The 22728-nt window shown below is 35.7% G+C and overlaps 1 protein-coding gene across 2 annotated transcripts; it reads right to left on the bottom strand.

The window, feature by feature from the left end:
• Window positions 1-327: 327 nt before the first annotated feature.
• On the bottom strand, window positions 328-22500 carry LOC131029454 (pyruvate kinase isozyme G, chloroplastic). Of its 2 annotated transcripts, XM_057959948.2 has the most exons (13): window positions 22055-22500; window positions 20234-20311; window positions 19531-19815; window positions 18624-18789; window positions 18374-18508; window positions 17935-18045; window positions 17679-17767; window positions 9487-9549; window positions 2258-2433; window positions 2000-2102; window positions 1722-1870; window positions 1409-1517; window positions 328-805 (listed from the first exon to the last, which is right to left on the bottom strand). In XM_057959948.2, the coding sequence occupies exons 1-13, from the start codon at window positions 22313-22315 to the stop codon at window positions 677-679; spliced, it is 1854 nt and encodes a 617-aa protein (XP_057815931.1). In that variant the 5' UTR covers window positions 22316-22500; the 3' UTR covers window positions 328-676. The 2 variants fall into 2 exon arrangements, with proteins under 2 accessions (XP_057815931.1, XP_057815933.1); XM_057959950.2 differs by lacking the exon at window positions 20234-20311 and having other exon boundaries at window positions 22055-22499.
• Window positions 22501-22728: the final 228 nt, after the last annotated feature.

Here is a 22728-nt window from a genome sequence, read left to right as displayed (position 1 = left end):
TGCTACTCCAATGAGTAATAACCTAAGCTTCACTATTAATCCAGCCCATTGTGTGTATATATATACAAAAACAGCTTTTGCTCTGCCTAACATTTTAATTTATTAATTATTTTTGCAGGCCTTTGAAACATAACATTTGAGAGAACTAGAGTTTCAATAGCATTGAGATGAATAACTTCATGCATAAATGGCATAACATATTCGTTAATTCACAATTTTTGAATAGCTGATATCTATATGATTTATATTATAGGTTGTTTAAATCAACATGCTAAAACTTGAGATTTATACCATTTTTTGAGTCCAGAAACGATCTGATGCCATTGATTTGAATTATTTAATGATTCATGCTCATATTAAGATTATGTGCTATTCAAACCGGTGACAATATGATATTGCAGAACATGAAGTATCAACTCCAATGGCTTCCCTCAGAAAAAGCTATAAATAAAGAAAAAGATCTTGACAAATTGTTTGTCAAAAAGCTCAAGATCTGTTCCTCAAACCTAGCCTGCAAAATTATTGATATCCTAAAAATACAAACAATTGTGACAAGCTGTCAATAATAGATCGCTCGTGGTATGATTTAAATAAACAATTCCGCTGCCAATAGAAGATCCATTGCAATACAGAAATCGATTGCACAGGATAAGGTCTTCTAAATGATGAAAACAATTTATTTTGAATTTACTTGAGCCTGAACTTTGCGAACTTGAATATGATGGGTGGATTCAGAACGCCAAATAGGTTGCCTTCCACTCTGCACAAGAGCAACTTCCTCACCATCTTTCACCATGCCCATTTCCTGAATAAAGATGACTTCATCAGAATTTATTAAACTGGAACAAAATTTAATCTCAAGATTTTGAAAAAGCAATGGCATATCACAATTTTAAACATAAAGAAAAGCTGCCCCATGCATGGATGGTTCTGACTAAGTGCTAAAATGTCAATCATAACCTGATATCAGAGTTGCATGGAAACACATACAGTATCAGTACACATACATGATACAGCAATTAAAAAAATACACATATATTTAATTATTTAAACATCTAATGACATATAACATAATATCACAAATATAATAATTTTATATTTGAAAGGTTTTCAGTTCAGTGTTCATAGCTCATGGCATTCAGTGCTTCAACAATATTTTCAGTTCAGTTTTAGATGCCCATTTTCAGTAGGAAGGTCTATCAAGTTTATACTCAGAGTAATTGTTATATGTTATCATTTTCATGGATACAACAAAATTAGAAGTTGAGGGTTTTAACCCCCAGAGCCCAGTAAGAATTTGTGTGATTTTGGAAATTAAAAAAAATAATAGTTTTAATTATAGTAAAAAACAAATATAGAAGGCATATTGCAAGCTACGAAACATGCACTCCGCTAAATTCTTCTTTACCTGCAATATTGACAAAGCCTTGGAAAAGGTCTCTTCAGCATCATCAGAGAATGGCATGTATATTGGTTTTATTCCCCAATAAAGGGCAAGCCTCTGTTTAACCCTTTCTCTGCACCCACAGAACAAAATAATCAACAAATTTAGTCAAAACCACGATTAACTTGAAAATCAAGAAATTCACTGACTAAAGAAAGCAACACAGATTTTAAAAACTGCCATAATAAGATTTATAGGCAAATCATTTGCAAAAGCAACTTGATCACACAATGATTAGCATAAAACTGTGGTGCAAGATAATGGCCAAGATGCATACTGATTTGTAAAGGCAAATACTGTGCCGGAAGGCCGATAATGGCTTAGTAAAGTAGCCATAAACCCAGTTCTGGTAAACACCACAATTGACGTTCCAAGTGTGTTTGACATCATCGTTGCATGGAAAGCAAACATCTCACTCATATGTCTCTGGAAAATAGAGTTTCCTCCAGCAGGTGAACATCATTTTACTCTCAAACAAAAGAATATAAGTTGCCCCTTCAGAGGCTATACACATTTGTAAGCGAATAGTGTCAATTATAAATGTTCTTCACAAACCTTGAAAGCACGACCAAGGTTACTAGGAGGTGCTTCTTTCAACATGGTTGCTTCAGTGTGTAATGCAACAGTGTGCATGACATTCACAGCTTTCAAAGGATATCTACAGAAAAGCACAGGATCATCTGGCTTTAAATTTTCTGTTTTGAGAACTTGACAAAAGGAGCATGGAGATATGAAACTCATCCATAGTCCTATAACACTATGCCTTGCAAAAAAAGAAATCCAAAACTTCAATTTTGTCAAAAAAATACATACTTTCCATGTGCTGTTTCTCCTGAGAGCATGATAGCGTCTGCACCTTCTCGTACAGCAATAGCAATGTCTGAAACCTCTGCTCGAGTTGGTGTTGGGTGGATTATCATACTTTCCAACATGTTTGTTGCTACTATAACTGGCTTACCCATGCTGCGACATATGTTAATTATTTCTTCCTACAAAGTCAAAAGATACATATCAAATCACCAATACTTCTAATTAATTATTATATTCTCCAATAAGTTCAATAGTGTAGTAATCATGAAGTTTATCTGATTTAGCCAGCAAAAGTTGCAATATTAATGAGAGATGAGAAAATCGTATAGTTTCATTCCTTTTTGGAAACTTCCATTGATAAAATTATGAAAATAAAATGATAAGTTTGGCAAGAAAAAAATTCCAACAATTATAAGAGAGGGCAAATCTTATATGTAACAAAATTGAAAAAAATGTACTGTGTGACACCCCTTTACTGCAAAATTAACAACAGTATAATATAAATCCAAATCTCTCATCATGCAATTAAAGGGAACATTACCTGAATAAGGCCAGTTCATACTTTGACTCTTACACCATTCTAAGGATTAAGTTAAAAATTAAAATCATTGTTTCAAGGGCATCATGTTCTCTGGGGAAATTGAATAGCAGTCCCTACCAGGAGCTAGGATTGAGCATTCAGCAGCCAATAACATAGAATACCTCATGGGTAAAGCTAGCCAAAGCAAAAGTTTACTTTCCCTTATTAACACTTATTACTTTGGCAGTCATAAACAACAATTTGCTTATCTTAACATGTTTTGCAACATGCTCCCATGATTTACAAATGAGGGGCGAGCTCAATTTATAGGCTTTTCAATTACAATTCAATGGCCAAGATTGATTTCGAATCAAAAGTCGAGATTACAAAATAAAACCCTAATTAGGGTTTGTTACAACTAACTACCTCTTGGCCAATGAGCAAAATACATTTGAGGACACTTGTCCTTGCTAAATATAAACCAATAATAAAATAGAAGGTTGTTGTATTGTGAAGTGTGCCTTCTAGAAGCTCCTAGATAAGTCAAGTTCATTGAACCTGGACATGTTGACTTGGAACAATCTGATTGGTTGGAAGATGACGAGGCGCCACCTCAGCACGTTGAATGTCCTCCCTGAATTCTTCAATTTGTGTCAAAAAAAAAATTGTCTAAGTATGGAAATTTGTTTGGAATACTCTTCTTGCCACTATCTGATTCTGATTGGGAGTTTGTCTTTAATTCTTCAAGAGATGAAATCCTTCAAGAAGTTGCCCTAGTTGCTTCAATAGGTCTGGGATTTGTAAATGAAATCCTCCAAGAAGTCTGGAATTTCTTTCTATATTTTCGCCAAGTCTGAAGACTTTTCTTTCTTGATGCCTTGAAATTCTTTCATGTGTCTTGAATTTGGAGAAGAAATCCCCTATGCCTTCACCACAGTGGAGGAATTTGGAATTTTCTCTATGAAGGATTTCCCATACTTTAGCCAAATTTTGGCTATTCAATTTCATTTTGTGACACCTTCATGCAAACCCTCCAACACCTAGCCAAGATTTTGGCCATGTCTATACTCGAACAAACTTGGCTTGTGGATTTGCCTTCAATTCTAAATTTGGCTTGTGCTAAGTAGGACAAACTCCGCCCCTGGACAAGGATTTTATTCATTTCCTCTTTACTTTTCCTCTTTATTCTTCTTCTTTCTTCCTATTTCCTCTCCAACACTTAGTCAAAATTTAATTTTTTTGTTGTGGAAAATTCCACAGCACCCCTGGACAAGGATTTTATTCATTTCCTCTTTACTTTTCCTCTTTATTCTTCTTCTTTCTTCCTATTTCCTCTCCAACACTTAGTCAAAATTTAATTTTTTTGTTGTGGAAAATTCCACAGCCATTTTTTTATTTCATTGTCTCTTGGCAAATTCCAACACTTGGGTCAGACTTTGAAAATTCCTTTCCTTCCCTAGGTAGGTGAATGTTTTGGCAAAGAGTCTTTAGAAATTCATGTGTGTTCAAAAAATTTCAAGTGTTGAAAATTTCTCTTAGTGTTGAATTTATTTTCCATTTGAAAATAATTCTAAGTGTTGAAAAAAATATAAAATATTTTAGGTGTCGAGCTTTATTTTCCAACCCTTTCAATCTTGATTGATCTTTCAATGGTGGATCTCTTGCTTCTTGTCCAATTTGTCTATTCCTCTAGCCATTTTCCTCTTTCATGGCGAATTTGGTCTCTTGCTAGGCCGAATTGGTTATCTTGCAATCATTTTCTAGTCATGGCGGACTTTGCACATGTTTGGACATACTAACTTTGTGCCATTTTACATTGCTACCTTCAATTTCCCCTAGGCGAACTTTGTAGATGTCTAGTCATGTGTAGGTTGATTGGCCAGCTTCTCTAGGTGCTGGGCGGACTTTAACCTCTTCAAGCCATCTTTTCCTTCTCTTTGGGGAACTTGATCATCTTTCTGTCTATGCCAAACTTCATAATCTTCCAACCATAGGCAAACCTCATGAATATTTGGACACCTTCCTTAGTTGGGCAGACTTTAGGCTTGTCTCGCCATTTTCTTACATAGCTGGGCGGACTTTGGATTGGCCATTTCTTGAGCGAAATTCATCATTGATTGGACACTTTCAACTTTTCTTTCAATCCACCAACAATTAAGCCAAATTTTCCTTCATCTTCCTTGGGTGGATTTGCTTCTTGCTTAGGGGATTTCCTTAACCCAACCAAATTTTGAAATTTTATTCTCCAAGGTATCAACACTTGGCCAATTTTCTGAATTTTTTCTTTGGCAGACTTCAACTTGTGTCGAGCGTTGTGCAACTTGGCTAGGCAAATTTCAACTTGTGTCGAACATTGTGCAACTTGGTTGGGCGGACTTCACAGCTGATTGGACATATCCAAACCTTGGGCGAGAATTTTGGTAGGCTCTTCAGACGTGTCAAAACATTGGGCGAGAATTTTGGCGGGCTCTTCGAAGATGTCCAAACCTTGGGTGAGAATTTTGGCAAAGTGGATGGATGCTTTGACATTGATCTAGCCATGTCAATGATTAATCTGCCATGTTGCTTATTTGGATCTTCTGGAACAAAACCCTAGCCTGGAGTTTTGCCCTGCTTTTTACCCTTGGAGACAATTTTTTGATTATGAAGATGGGAACATTGATGCCACGACCTGAGGGACCAAACCCTAGGTCTACTTTCAAAAAAGCAAAAAGCAAGCCAAAAAAGCTACTTCCTAGATTGGTCCCAAAGTGTCAAAAATATAAAAAAAGCAGAATTCCTTAAAAATGGGAAGGTGTCAGAATTGACCCTAAGCAATTGCGATTTTTGTCCTCCGGGCCCTCTGAGCACTTTGATGACATCCAGACACTGTTTTGAGCATGAATTCCCTATTTGACCTGAATGACTTCTCAAAAACTCTAACTCCTCACTGTAAAAAGACTGGTGATTAGTAGTTGTGACGCCAAGGCAAAACCCTAGAAAGCAAAAATAGGGGGTCCCCATTTGCAATGGGGCAATGTGTGAAAAAGGTCACAACATCTAGCGCCAACCCGAATAAATGTTCCTGAACATTTCAAAGATAAAACAATTTATACCTAGAAACTTTGGAAACTTCCTTCCAATCCATCAAATGACTAGAAAATATACTCAAAAAGGAAGCAGAATCCCAGATTGGATCAAGACACTTCATCTGAGATTACAAGTGTGCAAAATGCATTCATTTCCGTCTCATAAGAACAATATGACTCTTCGGTTCCATCATGGTAAGCTGTGTAGTTTTTCTTAACAGGAGAAGACATCCCGTTGCCCGTCAACAACCAATCCTTGAAACATTATTTCAAACCCTGAGTTCCTTGATGTGACTAGCTTGTACATAGTTAGAGTAGCTTTGTTTGTTTTCGCTTTCTTAGCGTAGTTTGCTTTCATTTTGTTAGTTTAGTCGTCTTTTACTAGTTTGCTTTTGCTTTAGTTTAGTTAGTTTAGTTTGCTTAGGTTAGTTTTGAATAAAGGGGATTCCCATTTGTGAGAAAGGTGGTGTCTCTTTCACTCACAACTCTGGTGTACACTACTACATCATGTCCAAAATGTTCCTTTGATAAACATTTATGGAAAATCTTAGAGTTCTAGATTAATTGTCTCTAAAGTATCTTAAATTTAAGATTAGTACTTGACTAGAAAGGGAATCATCTATTGTGTCTTGACACTAACTCTTGCAATTATAATATCTTACACACTTAAAGTTCTCTGAGTCAATGTGGTCTCTTAGGTGAAGTCACGGCTAAAAAAAACAGAAAGTCATCAAAGTCTTACTTCAGCGCCACTATAATGCTCAAGCCCACGTGAGCTTCATTGCTTACAAGCAAAAGTGTGGAAATATCTGAAAAGAAAAGAATATCAAAAAATAAAAGAGAGCATTCATTATTATATTCGTCTAAGTCCTAACTTGTGATCAATATTTGTTGAGCGTAAGTCCCCCTTGTATTTCAGCATACATAAACAAGGAAGCTATCCAACATAAAGTCGCCCGTTCGCACATATAGACCTTGGAGTCGCCTTGTGATCTTTCTCGCAATCTTGACACAAGTAGTGATTTTGTTCAAGAGAGGATAGAGTATCCCTAGATATTTTATTCTAATGTTTGGTGAATGATAAAACGTACACCAACACTATCATTATCAAAAGGTTAAAATCAAAGGGTCCAAGATAGGGATGGTTTCGGAAACAAGCATCTTCAAAATCATTTAGAATGGAAATTGCATGACTGAGGTTATGACTTGTGTCCACAGAGACACTTGTCATCTCATGGAAATCCAGAAATAACACTTTATGTTTATGAGAATTAATTTCCTAGAGTTATCAAGTCCTTCATGTCAACTATGTTGCCCCATAGTCATTTGCCAATAAATTGAGGAGACAAAAATTCATTAAAGCAGATATCTTTAAAATATCGTTATATATCCTGATATATCTTTTCTCAGCAGGGTTCATAAGATTTTCATGAAAATATCATGATTTTTTCAATTTTGACCAAGATTTTCATCAACATGTTGCTGGTAATATCACAATAATTCATTTTTTTTCTATATAAGCCTCAGATCTGTGATTTGTATATCATTCTTCTCTGAATTTTTTTTAAATGGCCTATACACCTTGAACGATGCAAGTAGCTGTTCAGAGTTCCAGCTGCCATTATTGAAGAGCAGTTATGTCTGCCATTCATTGTTTAAAAAATGAACACAGTTATCTACAGTTGTTAAGAGTAAGACACTATAATCTGATTCAAAAACCTTGTGAATAAGAAACATAACTGTTGTTATTGTGATTAGCAACTACGCCTGTTGCCTTTGATAACAGCAAATGCTGCTATCAATATCTATGATTCATGAGCATAATTGTTACTAGACAAAACCGTCAAATAATTATTATATCCCTGGGCTTATCATTATTATTTCACCATATATATTAGTGTTCTTGTTGACTTGCTGCCTTTTCTACTTATCAATGGATATTGTTGTCATTACTTCATTTATAAGCATACCTGCACTACCAAGGTCATTGTTTGGGAATTTCCATTGTTACATTTCAGATGTTAATAAGGTCATATCAGTTGAGATTGTTGTCATTATTATGGTCTTTTGACATAACTATACTTCTGTGATTAGTTATCTTCTTATGATTACTGATCAGTAGCATTCTGTCATTATAACGATCTGTGTCATTGTTGATCGGTACAGCAGTCTGTGGCATTGTCACTCATACTGTGATCAATAACGAGTGTCTTTACTTTTTTCCTAAGTTACTGGTTCTTCCCCTTTTGGCCTGGGTTCCGGTTCTGGTTCTTGCCCGGTCCTGGTACTCCCCAGGTTCTCCTTGGGTTCCTCCCGGGTCCTTCTCAGGTGGCTGGGTTCCCTGTGGGTCCTGCATCGCAGGACCCACAGGGAACCCGGCCACCTGGGAAGGACCTTGGTAGAACCCAGGTTGGACCCAGGAGGACCCGCGTGAACCCATGCCCGTGGTTTCCCAAAAACAGGGCCCACAGGTCAAAAAAACAATAAAAAGACTTTTTTAAATAGTTTTTTCATAATAAAACTCTAATTCACCTCTTTATGACGTTTTAAAAAAGACTTGAAACTTGAATATTATCTTTTTTGCAAATTATGAATATGATATTAGACTTTAGTTATTAGTTTACTGATTACATTTACGATATATGAATATTTATTGGCATTGGCAAATAATAATTATGGATTTATCATTTATCATTTATGTATGGAAAGTCACATTGTATATTTTATTTTTGTATGGATTGTATATATTGACCATATATATAGTATATGGGTATATATATATATATGTGTGTGTGTGTGTGTGTGTGTGTGTACGGACGAACCCGAACCCGAACCCGTACCCGTACCCAAGATTTGTATATCATTCTTCTCTGAATTTGATATGATTAATGTAAAACATTGTTGTTAAGACAGGGCATTGCCATCCTGAAATGCTGGGCATGATTGTTGCCACCACTGTAAACTTGGTATTTGACGAGGTTAAGGAGACTGCTGTTGTCAATTTTAGCACTCTAGTTACCATTTTGTGTATAGATTCGTCTCTGGGACTTTATAGTTAGACAGAATGGTAGGGTCAACAAGTCTTAATTATTTTAGTTATATTTAATCGCACGAAGTGTTCATTACCATTATGGCAGTGTTTACACTTATTTATAATCAGCGATCTCAGAATTAATTAGAAAAATCCATATTTCAAAATTCATGGTGTTCATTTTTGTTTACTTTCACTTTTTCACTCTCTATGCAATTAGGGTAGCTTTAAAAGTAAAAAACATCAGTTATTTCTCTTTTGGGTGGGGGGGATTTTTCTGCATTTTTGAGTTCCCAATATGTTCCCCACTTTTTTCCCAATAGTATCTTGAGAAATTAAAAATATCTTCTTCTTTTTCTATACTGAGAAATTCCAAAGAAAGATATTTGCTAATATGAACCAAATTATTATTTACTAGAGATAACTCATTAGCTAACATCCACATCATGAATCAAACCACAGAAATCTAAAGAACCAATAAAATTGTATATCATATTCTTCTTCCTTCCTAAGAATGGTTGCTCAAGAAATGAAGTTCATTGATATGTGTGACATTTCATCTGATATTAAAAAAATGTTCAAAAAGGTTTTAAAAGTAAAATCTGTAGATTACCTGGAGTAAAGGAACTTCCTCAATAGGAAGCTCTGCTCCAAGATCCCCTCGAGCTACCATAGCCTACAGAAGATCAAGGAAGGGACCATCCATTAGAATCCTAAACAACATATAAATTAATAAATACCATAAAACACAAATTATACATGCATAACTTGAATGAATATGGCTGAAGATGATGGAGGCCCTGCCCATGTGCATGCAAGCAGATTGTGTAAATGCTTGTCCTAAATAAACCAAATGAAAGAAGACATTTACTAATGTCCACTGCACCACCAGCATGTAAGATATCAAATAACCTCAGACGAAGTATATCAAATAACCTCAGACAAAGTACTTTCACATAAGCATAGAAAGGAAGCTTATACAGCTGTCTAGTTCAACAATGTCTATCCATCTATGAGCTTTTTAAGTAAACTCATGCAAAAGATGAGTCATGAGACTTGTGCTTCTCTATTGCTTCTAAGGGCAGCACTTTTATAAGCCCTCATTACCATCATATCACAAACCCCTTGGACTAGCAATAACCTTTCTTTTAAAAGAAACTAAGAATTTGGGGGGAAAAAAAAAAGTCAAAACGATTCTCGAAGCAAGCAGCTTATGCTACTGAAAGAACAGAAATTAAGTCTTAGGTGTCAAGATGTTACAAATTCAAACTGTTAAAACTAAACTTAAATCTCCGCTGTTAATCTAAAACCATTTCATATTTAATAATGATTCTAATCAATACAAAGTTGGGAAATCTAAAATGTAAACTAGTAAAGTAGTGCACGAGAGAGAGAGAGGGAGAGTATGCATTCCTCTGAATATTGTAGGCTGTAGCAGATGGAAGAAATAAAAAAGAGACGCATTGGAACAAGGATCCTAGAAAATTTTGATTCTGGAGGATCAACTGGGACACTAGTGTTGGACTCAAACGCTTCTTCAGGACAGAGACAGGGACAAAGACAGACACCTGTGAATATTCACCACAACAGGTCACTTGCAGCAGATCTGGGTGCTCCTGCCCTCTATGGCCATCAGAAGTGGATACTTGTGTTAAAGAATGATGCCCCTACCCTCTGAAAATCACAAAACTGGAGACCTGCACTGAAGAAGGGAGATCCTGCAGGTCAAGGACTAACAATTTTGCAGAAACAGTGCAGTTTTGCACTCTGACGCTAGTGTCTAGACAAACAGTGGGGCCCTGAAATATAAAAGATGCATGATCACTGTATTTTGCCTCAGATTGAAATATAAACTGTTGTATGGGCTCTGGACCTCTGAGAAACTAAATATGAATCTGAATAGGGACAAGAGAAAAGGGTGTTGATGTTCAGGAGAATGCATCAGTCAATTCCCTGGGTGGTATCTTTCAACCTCAACTCACCCTACTGAATTTTAGGTGTATGATATCCTAGCACAAAAGTGTAAAGTGTTGTTTACAAGAAATGGTCCTAAGCCAACAAAATCCTATGAGCAATCTACCTATTATTGTGTGTAAGAAAGTGATGGCAGGATTTGGGAAGTGTAGAATAAGTGTTCAGATTTGGGAAAGATTGGAATGTCTAGAATGCAATTGGAAAGAAATGGGGAAGAAAGGAATAACCCAACACTAAGAAAAATGCAGAGATATGCAGATATATAGAAAGAAGGATGACAATACAACCATGGTGGATTTGGAAAAAATTGTGCAAGGCTTGGTCTGCAGATTTCTCGAGATAGGAGCTCCAACTTGCTGTAGTAAGTGTTGTTGCAGAGAAAACTTAGTACCTGTGACTTTCCAAAAGTAGAACAGAATAACGGTCAATAACCATCTATGACAAGAATGACCTCATAGGTTTTTTGCATTTCAGGGTTGATTTTACCCTTTAAGGGGTTTTGGAATGGCATTAGAGTTAGGTTAAGATTTACAATCATAATCTCAAGATCTGGGACACGCTCATTTTCACACACAAGCATCCATTTGGAATTTTGATTTGAAACTCCTATAATTGATTTTTGGGATGATATATGACTTATTTTTTAAGGGAAAACTGTCCATTTTTTGGGAAAAGGCTTAGGAAGTGATGAATGTTCACTTTGACACACTTAAGGGAACAGTCATTGGAATGAATACAAAAACAAAAGGTGGATATTGCAAATAAAGCAATTTCTGATCTTATAGCTACTTCCAATCTCCAAATCATTAAACTAAACACTCAAAGTCTGCATTTACACTCTAAAGAACAAAACTTGAGACTTCACTCTTTGAGAATTGTCCGTGAATGTTCTATAAATAAGTTTGCAGATATTACATTTTCTTCAATCACATTCTTAGTTGCTCTACAGGTGACAAGTTTCTATATTGTTATTCATAGGCAAAAGATTACAAACAATCTGATCAAGTAGTGTTCCATGACCTTCATGTTAGGATGGAACAATATAGATAGCTTAATGATCAACTAGATGATAGCTTAATATAGATCATAGTGTTGAGACTCGGACTGCACAAAAACTCAGCAAGCTGTTTTGTGATTTGGTCTTACATCCAGTGAAACATTCAGCTAGAACTCAGCAATTAAAATATATATATATATATGAAAAAATGTTTTCAATGATTCTTTTTATCTTTAAATTTCAAGTTTGATATACTGTTTTTTTAGTCTGGGCTTAGACTGATAGCTGAGACTAGTGAGTGTGCCAAAATTTAGAAGTCTGCTATAAATCACAAGTTTTGGTACACACATAGGTCTCAGTTGTCTGATTTGAGCAAATCTGACACTCACCAAACCTAACTTGAACTCAGACCCTTGAGTCCTCACTGGTGCTTGCCAAGTCTCAACACACTATATGGATAAACAACATTTATGTTACCAATTAACCATGCAAAGAAGACCCTAGATATTATCTGTGTTGAGCTAGACATATTATCATGAGTTATCAATGAGGTTATGGTTGAGTCGTATGGCCACTTCATTCTCATGTTGGATACCAAGGTTCAATTCTCCCCAAGTGACATGTTAGCGCCAATAGGCATGCTGACGTGGTAGTCCAACAGGCAACAGACATTCAAGCCAGACAAGCATGTCAAAGATGATTCCATTCAAGCTAGTGGTGCATGAATGCTGGTGTTCAAGCCAGAGGAGCATGAAGTGAAGCATTCAAAACAGAGAAGCATGATGGAGGAAGCATTCAAGCTAAACGAGCAACAGGTGGAGTGATATGGAGGAATGTCCTGCAAGAGGTGATAGGAGGTGGAGCATTCAAGACAAAGCAGTGCTAATAGGAGAATTGAAAGTTGGAGAAGCACAAGTGGAGCAATAAGGAAGAATAGATGCCTACAAAAGGAGGAATGGTTGCCCTGTAAGAGGGAATTGGAGATGCAGTGTTCAAGCTAGAGAAGCACCGGTAGGAGAATTGTGAGTCCAGTGGTATCATCGCTGAAAGAGCAATAGATAGAGCAGTATCCCCACATGATGTAAAGGGAGGCAGGGGGGCTGTTACCAACCCTCGGCTAAATAATCTTAAAATAAATTAAAATAAGTTGACTAGAATAATTAGTGAATCTCCTGAAGGCAAAGAAAAAGATGTCCTTCAATGGAGAAATGAATAAAAGCCAAGCTACATGAAAGCTATCAAACAATTAAGCATAGAAAAAAACAATTCCAGTAAGCTTTGATTCCTTGCTCCATCTAATAAATAGGCATCAGAGAGTGTGAACGAGATTCAACAGCCCTATGATGCTAAACAGTGAGCAGCTCAAAGATGAAACCTATTCATCCAGGACTGCAGAATAACAGTAGTGCTGGAGAAAGCCACACCTCTTGTAAACCAAGTTAAAAAGAAAGTAAAAATTAACAAAACAATAAGATCAATGTTTCTTAGCTGTTAAAACCTAGCTTGTATCCAATGTATTCGGAGAATCTGGCATCTCATACCCAAACAAAAGGTGACAAGATGGAATCAGTGATAGAATGAACCTAAAGCTATCCCTGAATTCTTCTCAAGGCAGTGTGTAAGACAAATTATGGTGTACAGAAGAAGATACTTTCTCGTGCATGGTATGGCATATGCACAAAAATACCTATAGCCCTTGCACACCATGACATCTCTGTTAAGAATTGGAAAAGGGTATTTCCTCTCACAGAAAATTGTTTTAATTCTACACCTCAATCTGACAATTGGAGAAGATCCCAACAGCTTCCTTTTCTGTGTTATTGACAGTACACAACAACTTCTGAGCCCTTTGTAGTGAAGCTGGAAGATGAAAAGGACAAAGAAAATAATGGCATAGTTAATGAGATTCCGTGTCAAATTTATGAATTGAGACAGTAGAATCTGAAGAGAATGTCATGATTACATATATACACTAAAATATCCTTAGAAGAAGATACCAACAAAGCTACCAACAAGTCTGTCATATCCCTCCCCATATCCTCATCAAAGGAGTCTTGAATGTATCCTTAAGTAATGACATGAAATGATCATTAATATTCTGATTATTGCGTTCAAATAATAATTATTTTATCATAACCAATCAAAATAATTATTTTATCCTAATTATTCTGATTATTTAAATAATGATTAATATTCAGATTATTGTGTTCGAATAATAATTATTTTATTCTAATTATTCTGATTATTGAAACAATGATTAATGTTCTGATTATTGTGTCTTCGGACATGTAGTGCCGCGGTTAAAACACTTTGTTGGTGAAGCGGCCACCACGGTTCAAATCCCTGCTGGGCCTTTGTGCTCGCAAGGCCTTGTGCGTTCGTTGGGCCGTTGTGCTCGTGGATTTGAACAAGTGAAGTGTGGGGATGAGGTCCCCTGTTTGTGGCCTCACTGGTTCATAGCTCCAGGTCAAAAGCATTTACCCCTTATTTAAAAAAAAATGTTCTGATTATTGTATTCAAATAATAATTATTATATTCTGATTACTCTGATGATTTAAATAATGAATATAATTATTACAATATTCTGAATTTAATTAAGAATTTAATAGTTATTAATATCCACATATTATTATGGACAACCACTGAGATTGCCGTAGCAAGTAATTATGGTCAAAGGAAATGCAGCAACCTTTCAAAGGGGTCGCTGCCACTAAGAGGCGTGACTCATGTTGGTGGTCTTCCACCACGAAAGTAGGAGGATAAATAGCCTCCACAATATTTGGGAAAAGGAGGTACGGAGAGAAAGGTTTGCATCAGGATCTGAAGGAAAAAGGGATTAAAAAGAAATGATACTTCAATAGAACTAAGACACGTAAGGAGCCATAAAAAAGAGTAAGAACCCCCTATTATTATATTAATAGATACAGGTCAACATAATATTTCTTGGGTTATATAGAGCATCTGCTTTTAGAATGATTCAATCGTTCAATAGTAATAATAAGAGAAAATCTATAATATTGTACTGCATTAAGCCATGATATCTTCTGCATATGATCATTGGTGATATTATATATGAATAAAGGATAGTGCTGCTTCTGCATATTAATCTGTTTATACAATGATTTGAACAAATATAACTCAATAATCTGAATACTATAACTTAATAATCTGAGTAGTATAACTTAATAATCTGAATACTGTAACTTAAATCTGAGCACTGTTAATCAATCTATGCTGATTATAACATTTTAAGATAGGGTGAACGGTTTTTCAAGACACCCTATCATATGTGGAAAGATAGGTGGAACAGTTTATCAAGACACCCTATCACATGTGAAGATAGGGGAAACGGTTTGATAAGAAACCCTATCCGGTTTGACTTGATAGGAAGAACGGTTTGATAAGACACCCTATCCGGTTTGACTTGATAGGGGGAACAGTTGATTAAGACACCCTATCCGGTTGAGCTTGATAAGGGGGAACGGTTGATCAAGACACCCTATCAAGCATCCATAAAAGCTCACTGTGCATAAGGCTTCATGATTCATGGTTCTAATTGAATATGTGTTCACTTGTTTCCTGTTATTTTATACATCAATCCTTCTTTGTTTAGTTATAGCTGTTATGATTACTTCTTTATGTAACATAATCAGTAGAATGTTTCCTAACTTTGTTTTGCAGGTCTCTATTCCAAAAAGCAATAAAAGGTATCCTTTCTCCCTTCTAATCCTCTTCCTATTGGCTGTAAATCATATCTAGGGCAAACCAGGGTCTCTAACAAAGGGGACAATTAAAAGCTCACTGTGCATAAGGCTTCATGATTCATGGTTCTAATTGAATATGTGTTCACTTGTTTCCTGTTATTTTATACATCAATCCTTCTTTGTTTAGTTATAGCTGTTATGATTACTTCTCTATGTAACATAATCGGTAGAATGTTTCCTAACTTTGTTTTGCAGGTCTCTATTCCTAAAAGCAATAAAAGGTATCCTTTCTCCCTTCTAATCCTCTTCCTATTGGCTGTAAATCATATATAGGGCAAACTACGGTCTCTAACAAAGGGGACAATTACAAAGTCTTGAATTGAAAAGTACTTAGTAAGATCAATGATGAGTAGTTGTGATAACATGAAAATCCCCATCAGAAGCAAACAATCTCAGAATGAGAAAGATGCAAAATTTTCACTTTTGTTGATCGTTGGATGCCATTTTAACCAACTTATGTTGCAATTATGTAAAACATTTTGTGTAATCAGTTTTTCTGTTGAGACATGGACCAGCTAGGACTCGAACCTAGGACCTTCCATATGCTGCTAGAGTGCTCTACCACTGAGCTACTGGCCCCTCTTGGACCAGTCCATCGTTGGTCCAGGTGTGGCTTATTTCCAACACCAACACCCCCCCTTAAGCCACACCTCTCGTGTGCTTGGGGCTCCTAGCCTGGACTTGGCTCTGATAGCATGTTGAGACATGGACCAGCTAGGTCTCGAACCTAGGACCTTCCATACACTGCTGGAGTGCTCTACCACTGAGCTACTGGCCCCTCTTGGACCAGTCCATCATCAGTTCGGGTGTGGCTTATTTCCAAAACCAACATTTTCTAACTGCAAGTTTAATCCCCAAAGGCTATTTGGCCTCACAGATTTTATTTATACATTGAAACTTAATTTTCACATTATTTGACTTTAAGTGTAAATCATAGCATAAAGAATAAATCTATCCCTCAAAAGTTGCATGGACACAGATATGGATACAAATATGGATACGGTATCGGATACGGATAGGGCCATTTTTTAAGACCCCCAATATGGATACGGCTGGATACATCATTCATAAAAAAACACATGCACATATATTTAAAACAATATTCTAAGTTATTCAAGGAGATTTTCATTACTTCAAAGCAATATAGACACATAATTGCTACATAAATAATGATAAGTTGATTTAACATTTTACAATATGCAAAAATAGTAGAGTTGCATTGGAAGATAACCCAAAAAATGGGTCACTCAAATAGAAAAACATTTCATTTGTCTTTCTCATTGGGTGTAGGTTTTGTATATACCAATTTTTTTTATAAAAAATGCATGAATGAAGTTTTTTTAAATTAAATTTAAGAAGATTTCCATCAAATTTTTAAAAAATCATATCACATAGTATCTAGCATGGTTGGAAATCAAGGTTTTTTGGGCATGTGTGGGTACAGTATTCAATGTGTATCCGGGCTGTATCAGATACGTATTTGTTTTGGATACGGGAATGGACATGGGGATAAGCATGCCCAGGAAGGGACAAAGGAGTTTTAAGATACTTCAAAGTGTTGATACAGATATTAGTTTCCCTGTTTAAGTTTTGCTGTCTTTTTTCTTGACAGAACTATCCTAAACTCTATAATAGAAACTACAACCTGAAAACTCAATAGCTAGAAATCAGCCAGACAGCTAAAGGATGGTCTTGGTTCCAGTTAACTTCAATGAATGATAGATAATCCAAAAAATCAATCAACAACCATCTTTACTGAAGCTCATAGTCCCTACCAACACGTCAAAGAAGATTATACCATATTTGCAACACTAAAGCTTTTGTCTTTTATAATTTTACGTCAAAGCTGTACTAAAATCATCAAGAACCAACAATGGCAAAACACCAACATCCAAACAAACAGATGCCTGACGAAATAGTAAACAAAGTAGCATCTGCATTTAACTTTCTATTCTATGCTTGACAAGCATGGCTTCACATAATTTATTAACCCAATTCAAAGCAATCTCACCAATAATAAAATACCAACTTATCCAACTAAAACCTCTGATCTGGGGAGACTGAACTTACCCCATCTGATGCAGAAAGAATTGAATGAAGATTTGGTATTGAATCAGCACTTTCAATCTTCACGGTCACATGGATGTCCGCACCACAACCTTCACATAATTATAGATACAAGTGCATCAATATTTTGCCACTTTTTTAATTATAATTTGAAAAACTTACAGCATATAAACAAGGGAACAAGCTTTATCAAGCCCAAAGACCACCTACAAAGGATATTATTACACTGGAAAGTTAAAAGTTTGCTTCAAAGGTTTACTTTTGAGGTAATCTTTCAACTCGTGCACCACCTTAGCATCTTTAACGAAGGAAACAGCATAATAATCTATGCCATTTTCAACTCCAAATTTAATATCGTCCCAATCTTTATCTGCAAAAAACAAAAGAAAAGAATTAGATTTTATCAAATACTTAATTAAGCAATCTCATGTATTGTGTTGGTCAAAAGACTCAAAACAACTCACCATATAAACAAGCAACAACGAAATACAAATATTACACATATTTCAAGATTGATAACCATGTCATTGAATTATATTCTAGGAAACTTCCACCAATCAATATTAGGTAAAAGAAAAAGAAATCACAATGAAATTACAGTTCCTAAGAAAGCAGACTGAGATGTGCATGTCAACAAGCAACAAAAATCTGATTTGCCATGCATGTCTGAGAGTTGATAAAATGGTCTTAGCAATAACCTGTAATAGAAGGTAGGGTAGCACTTTTTCCACGCACATTTAAGTGTCGCCGTGATTTAAGCTCTCCTCCATCGATGACTTCACAGATTACCGAATCTGATGTTTTTGACTTCACCAGCAGTGACATCATTCCCCCTAGAGAAATAATGATAAGAAGTAAGAAGCTACGAAAAATGCTGCAAAAATCAAAAGTTCCTCTTTTCTTTTCAGCTGATAAATGAGATTCCAAGGCAGCACAAATAGAAAGTACCATCAACAAGAAGTGTGTCTCCTTTCTCCACATCACTCACAAAATCGTCATAATTCACGCTTACACAGTCATCAGAGCCCACTCCTCTTTTGATGGTGAAGGTGAACTCTTGGCCCTTTGTGAGCATGATAGGCTGTGGTAGATCTCCACTCCTGACTTCAGGTCCCTGCAATGTAATGTTTTGTTTATTTATTGTTTGAACAAATGACTAACTCAAAGAAAAAATTAAAAAGGGGGCTATCTGAATAAATTGCAGCTGAAACACAAAACATGATTATTGAATAATGTATATGTATTTTCCTTTAGGACATAAAACAATGTGAAAGGAAAGAACCAATGAAACAGATTTCAAATCTACATATTCTGTGATTGGCTAACAGTGTTGCAATAAGAAATTGAAATTATAACCAACGCTATGATGTTGACAGACAGTTAGTTCCACCAACAACCTGTATATGTTATGAGAATTTCAACACCTATACAGCTCTAGATGAAAGCAAATCTTGTACAGTCCTAAAGCTTTCAAACATATTGAAAATAATCTCTTATTGAGTTGAAATTATGATTTCCTATTCAGTGATTCCAACATCAAGTTTCCATGCACTAAGTTTTAAAGAATTCTTGCAGATAGAGAAAAATTATCATGGTTCATAAGACTTATAGGTGAGTTTAATAATCTCAAAGGGTTTTTGTAATGGCAACATATAAGTTACAAACTAATAGTCTAGTTCTTGCTTGTGTTTTCAAAAAGTTCTATCATACACTACAAACATGATTTACAACTGCAGATAATATAGGCATCATATATGTTTCCACATTAAATTTAACTACTAATACCTATCAATTTCAATACAAGCAGTCCATTGTTTACTTACTAAACCATGGCAACTTCACAGCCAAACATTACCTTCGTATCCAACATTATGGCAATGACATTGTCTGGATTTTGTGCATTGTATTCTTTAACAAGATCAATGACTCTCTTGTGAGATGCATGGTCTCCATGAGACATATTCATACGAGCAACATTCATCCCTGCCTCAGCTAGTTTACGTATCATTTCAGGTGTGCTTGTAGAGGGACCAATAGTGCATACAATTTTGGTCTTCCGCTGTTGACCTGGTTTTATCCATATGCCATCTGACTTGTCTTCTACATGTACACTTTCCCCAAGTGGAATTTCTTCTTTCCCCTGCCCAGACATAAGAATGCAGCAGTAAGCCACAGAATAGAAATCAAACTAGAACTAGTGACAAATTCACCAGAACTAACTGCTGGTTGTTCATAGTTTGACTAGGAAAGACATCAATCAATACGGAACAAAAATAACTCAGAAACTTAGTTTATTTTCAAATAGGAATAAAAGGCATTAGCATTTTGATAGTGCTATTAGACAGATGAGATTTGGATTTTTGTAAATCCATGAAACATAATTCTCATATGTTTTATCCATTTCCTGAAGATCAATGTACTTGTCAATGACACTTTTGACTTGACTAGCTTCAACTATTGAGGATTGTCCAGCTAAAAGTAAATGTGTTCAATAAAGTAATGCAGAAAATAACAAATTTCCCAGAACTCAGAGTAATGGCAAGAGAATTTTGATCTACCTTTTTCAATTTAAAAAACTTGGTGAAGAAAAAGACAGCTAATAGTTTCTCTGAAGCAGTGTAAATGAATTGCAATACCTACAATAAAGCAACAATATTAAGAAAGGGAAGAAAGTGCAAAAGATGCACATAATGTTTACAATGAAGGTAGTCTTCTTCCAGATGTCTCATTAAGATGGACAGTGAGGACCATATCATAAGGGCCGTCCAAAGAGTGGATTATTCCAGAAGAATCGAGATGGGAAATTCAAATAACTTATATGCTTGGAAGCTTTCACGCATAATCAAACATTGCTTTTATTTCAAATGAAAAAAGTGGGACAAAATGACAAGGGGAAATACAAGATAGCTAGCATATATAAGTAGGTATATTAAATTGTTTCTGCTGTTCTCAATTTTAATTCTACTGTAGGGAAATGAACAATAAATTGGTATTTCTCTTTTTTGCTCATGAACAACAACCTATGACCACAGTTAAATTTGAATATATCATTATAACACAGTGAAAAACTTATTGCAGCTTTTTGGATACCTTGAGTGTGGTATGATGTTCCAATAAAAAATATGAATATGAAGCTTCAAACATAGTTTTACTATAGTTTATGATTACCTTGCATGCAATATGACAGTTACAACAAAAGAAGTGAACATGAATTTACCACACATAGCTTTCAGTTGCCTTGAACGTAAAATCACGTTACAACAAAAAAACAAATTGTGATATATTACGAGTTACAACACAAAAACTGAATACGCGTTACAAGTTACGACACAATTTTGTGCTAGTGTTTAGAACTTTAAGTGGTTCATGGCTTAATGCACCACTTCCATCAAATTGAAGGCATGAAAAGAATATGATTATATGTCAAGTGTTTGAAAAAATGTGTAAATGGCAGACATGCGAGTGTGTAAAATGTTATAATAAGTTTGGATTGTAACAATTAGTAACAGGGAAAGCATTTCAGAAAATGTCTAAATGAGATTGGAATATAAACATAAGACGCAAAAAATTCTAGAAAATATCTAAACGAGATTGAAATATAAACATGAGAAGAAGCGAAGTAGTCGATAAAATGTCTAACCAGATGGAAAGACAAACATGAGAAGCCTGCCAAGTATTTGTCAAAACATCTACACGAGATCACAACAATAAAATTAGAAGTGCGCTGAGTGTTTCATGAAGTTTATGAATGAGGTCGGGTTAAAACAGGGAAAGCGCACAAAGTGTTGACAAATCTCCCTGGAGATTTGAATATAACACGAGAAACCTGAAAAGAGTTTGACAAAATAACTGAAAGAGATTGGTACAACATAAAAACAAAAGATAAATGCAAAGCATTCAACAAAATGTCTCAATGAAATTTTATGCGAGAAACGTGCAAACTGAACGACAAAATGTGCCGATGAAATTGTGTCTTAACAAAGAAGAAAACAACTTCGCCTTCTAAACGTTCCTTTTCGAACCCCAACCCATAACCATGATAAAAAACTGGTTTCCACGAAACATCACACCGAATCTCATCCACCAAACATCTCAATGAGCAACGTACGGTAAACCAAAAGTCTATATTAGAAACATGCAGATTATTTGACAAAATGTCTGAATGCAAAACGAATATATCCCAATAATAAAAATTACACCCATCATGCAAGCAGCCTGCACCATCTAAGCTTTTACCCATTTCAACTCTTAAAACCAATGCCAATGAAAATAATTAAGAACAATAAACAAACATTCTACTAAACATCATCCCAATCCCATGTCAATATAAACCCAAATTCGCCCCAAAAAAACCGAAAAATCAAAGAATTCCAACTTACACGTTCGAGAAGGTCTTCAGGGGACACAGGAATGATTTCCGGCTCAGGCCTGGCCTCTCTCTTGGTCCTCAAGCTGGCGGCCTTAATTACAGGCCTTCCCTGGAGCCTTTTGCTCTCTAATTTTCTCTGCTCAAAGACCCCAACCTTAATATCCAGTGATCTAGATGAACCCAACTGTTCCTTCACTGTATTCCTGTGATTTCCACCAAAAGCCTGTGTGCCGGACCATAACACAGATCGACTGATGGCTGCCTGCGCCATATTTTTCTTTTGGGTTCTCACAGCTAACCAAAAGTACCGTGTATGGATGGATCAGTGCATTTGCACTTTGATAAACTGATTTGAATTATTAACACACGGCTCTGAGCTTCAATGGCGATATGTTCCACGTGAGAGCGGACTCCCCAAAGATTTTCGAGTCTTACATAAGGAATAAAACAATTTATTACCATTATTATTAACCATATATAAGACAAGTTGGAAGATGCTCACAAAGCTATGAATTCAAAGCATTGAACCCTCCAAGCAAATAATTATTTTATTTTATTTTTATATTTGTTGGGGAACCAGTCATACTTTCCAACCATAAAAGGGTAGATATGAATGTAGGTTTATGTTGAAATCTAGTGGCAATTCGGTTGAGTGTTGGTTTACATTAATACAAGGTGAAGTTG

Source organism: Cryptomeria japonica, chromosome 4, assembly GCF_030272615.1.
Source record: "Cryptomeria japonica chromosome 4, Sugi_1.0, whole genome shotgun sequence".
NCBI lineage: Eukaryota > Viridiplantae > Streptophyta > Pinopsida > Cupressales > Cupressaceae > Cryptomeria > Cryptomeria japonica.
Note: the sequence above shows the minus strand (reverse complement) of the source record. Positions and strands in the feature narration are given on the sequence as shown.

Bases quoted from the DNA above. Each gene is read 5' to 3' on its own strand.
- LOC131029454 (XM_057959948.2), bottom strand. From the start codon at position 22,315: ATGGCGCAGGCAGCCATCAGTCGATCTGTGTTATGGTCCGGCACACAG. The intron at 19,816-20,233 runs GTAGATCAAAAT...ATGTCTGGGCAG, and splicing joins AGTTTTTTAAATTGAAAAAG to GGGAAAGAAGAAATTCCACT. The intron at 1,871-1,999 runs GTTTGTGAAGAA...TCTATTTTCCAG, and splicing joins ACCTTGGTCGTGCTTTCAAG to AGACATATGAGTGAGATGTT.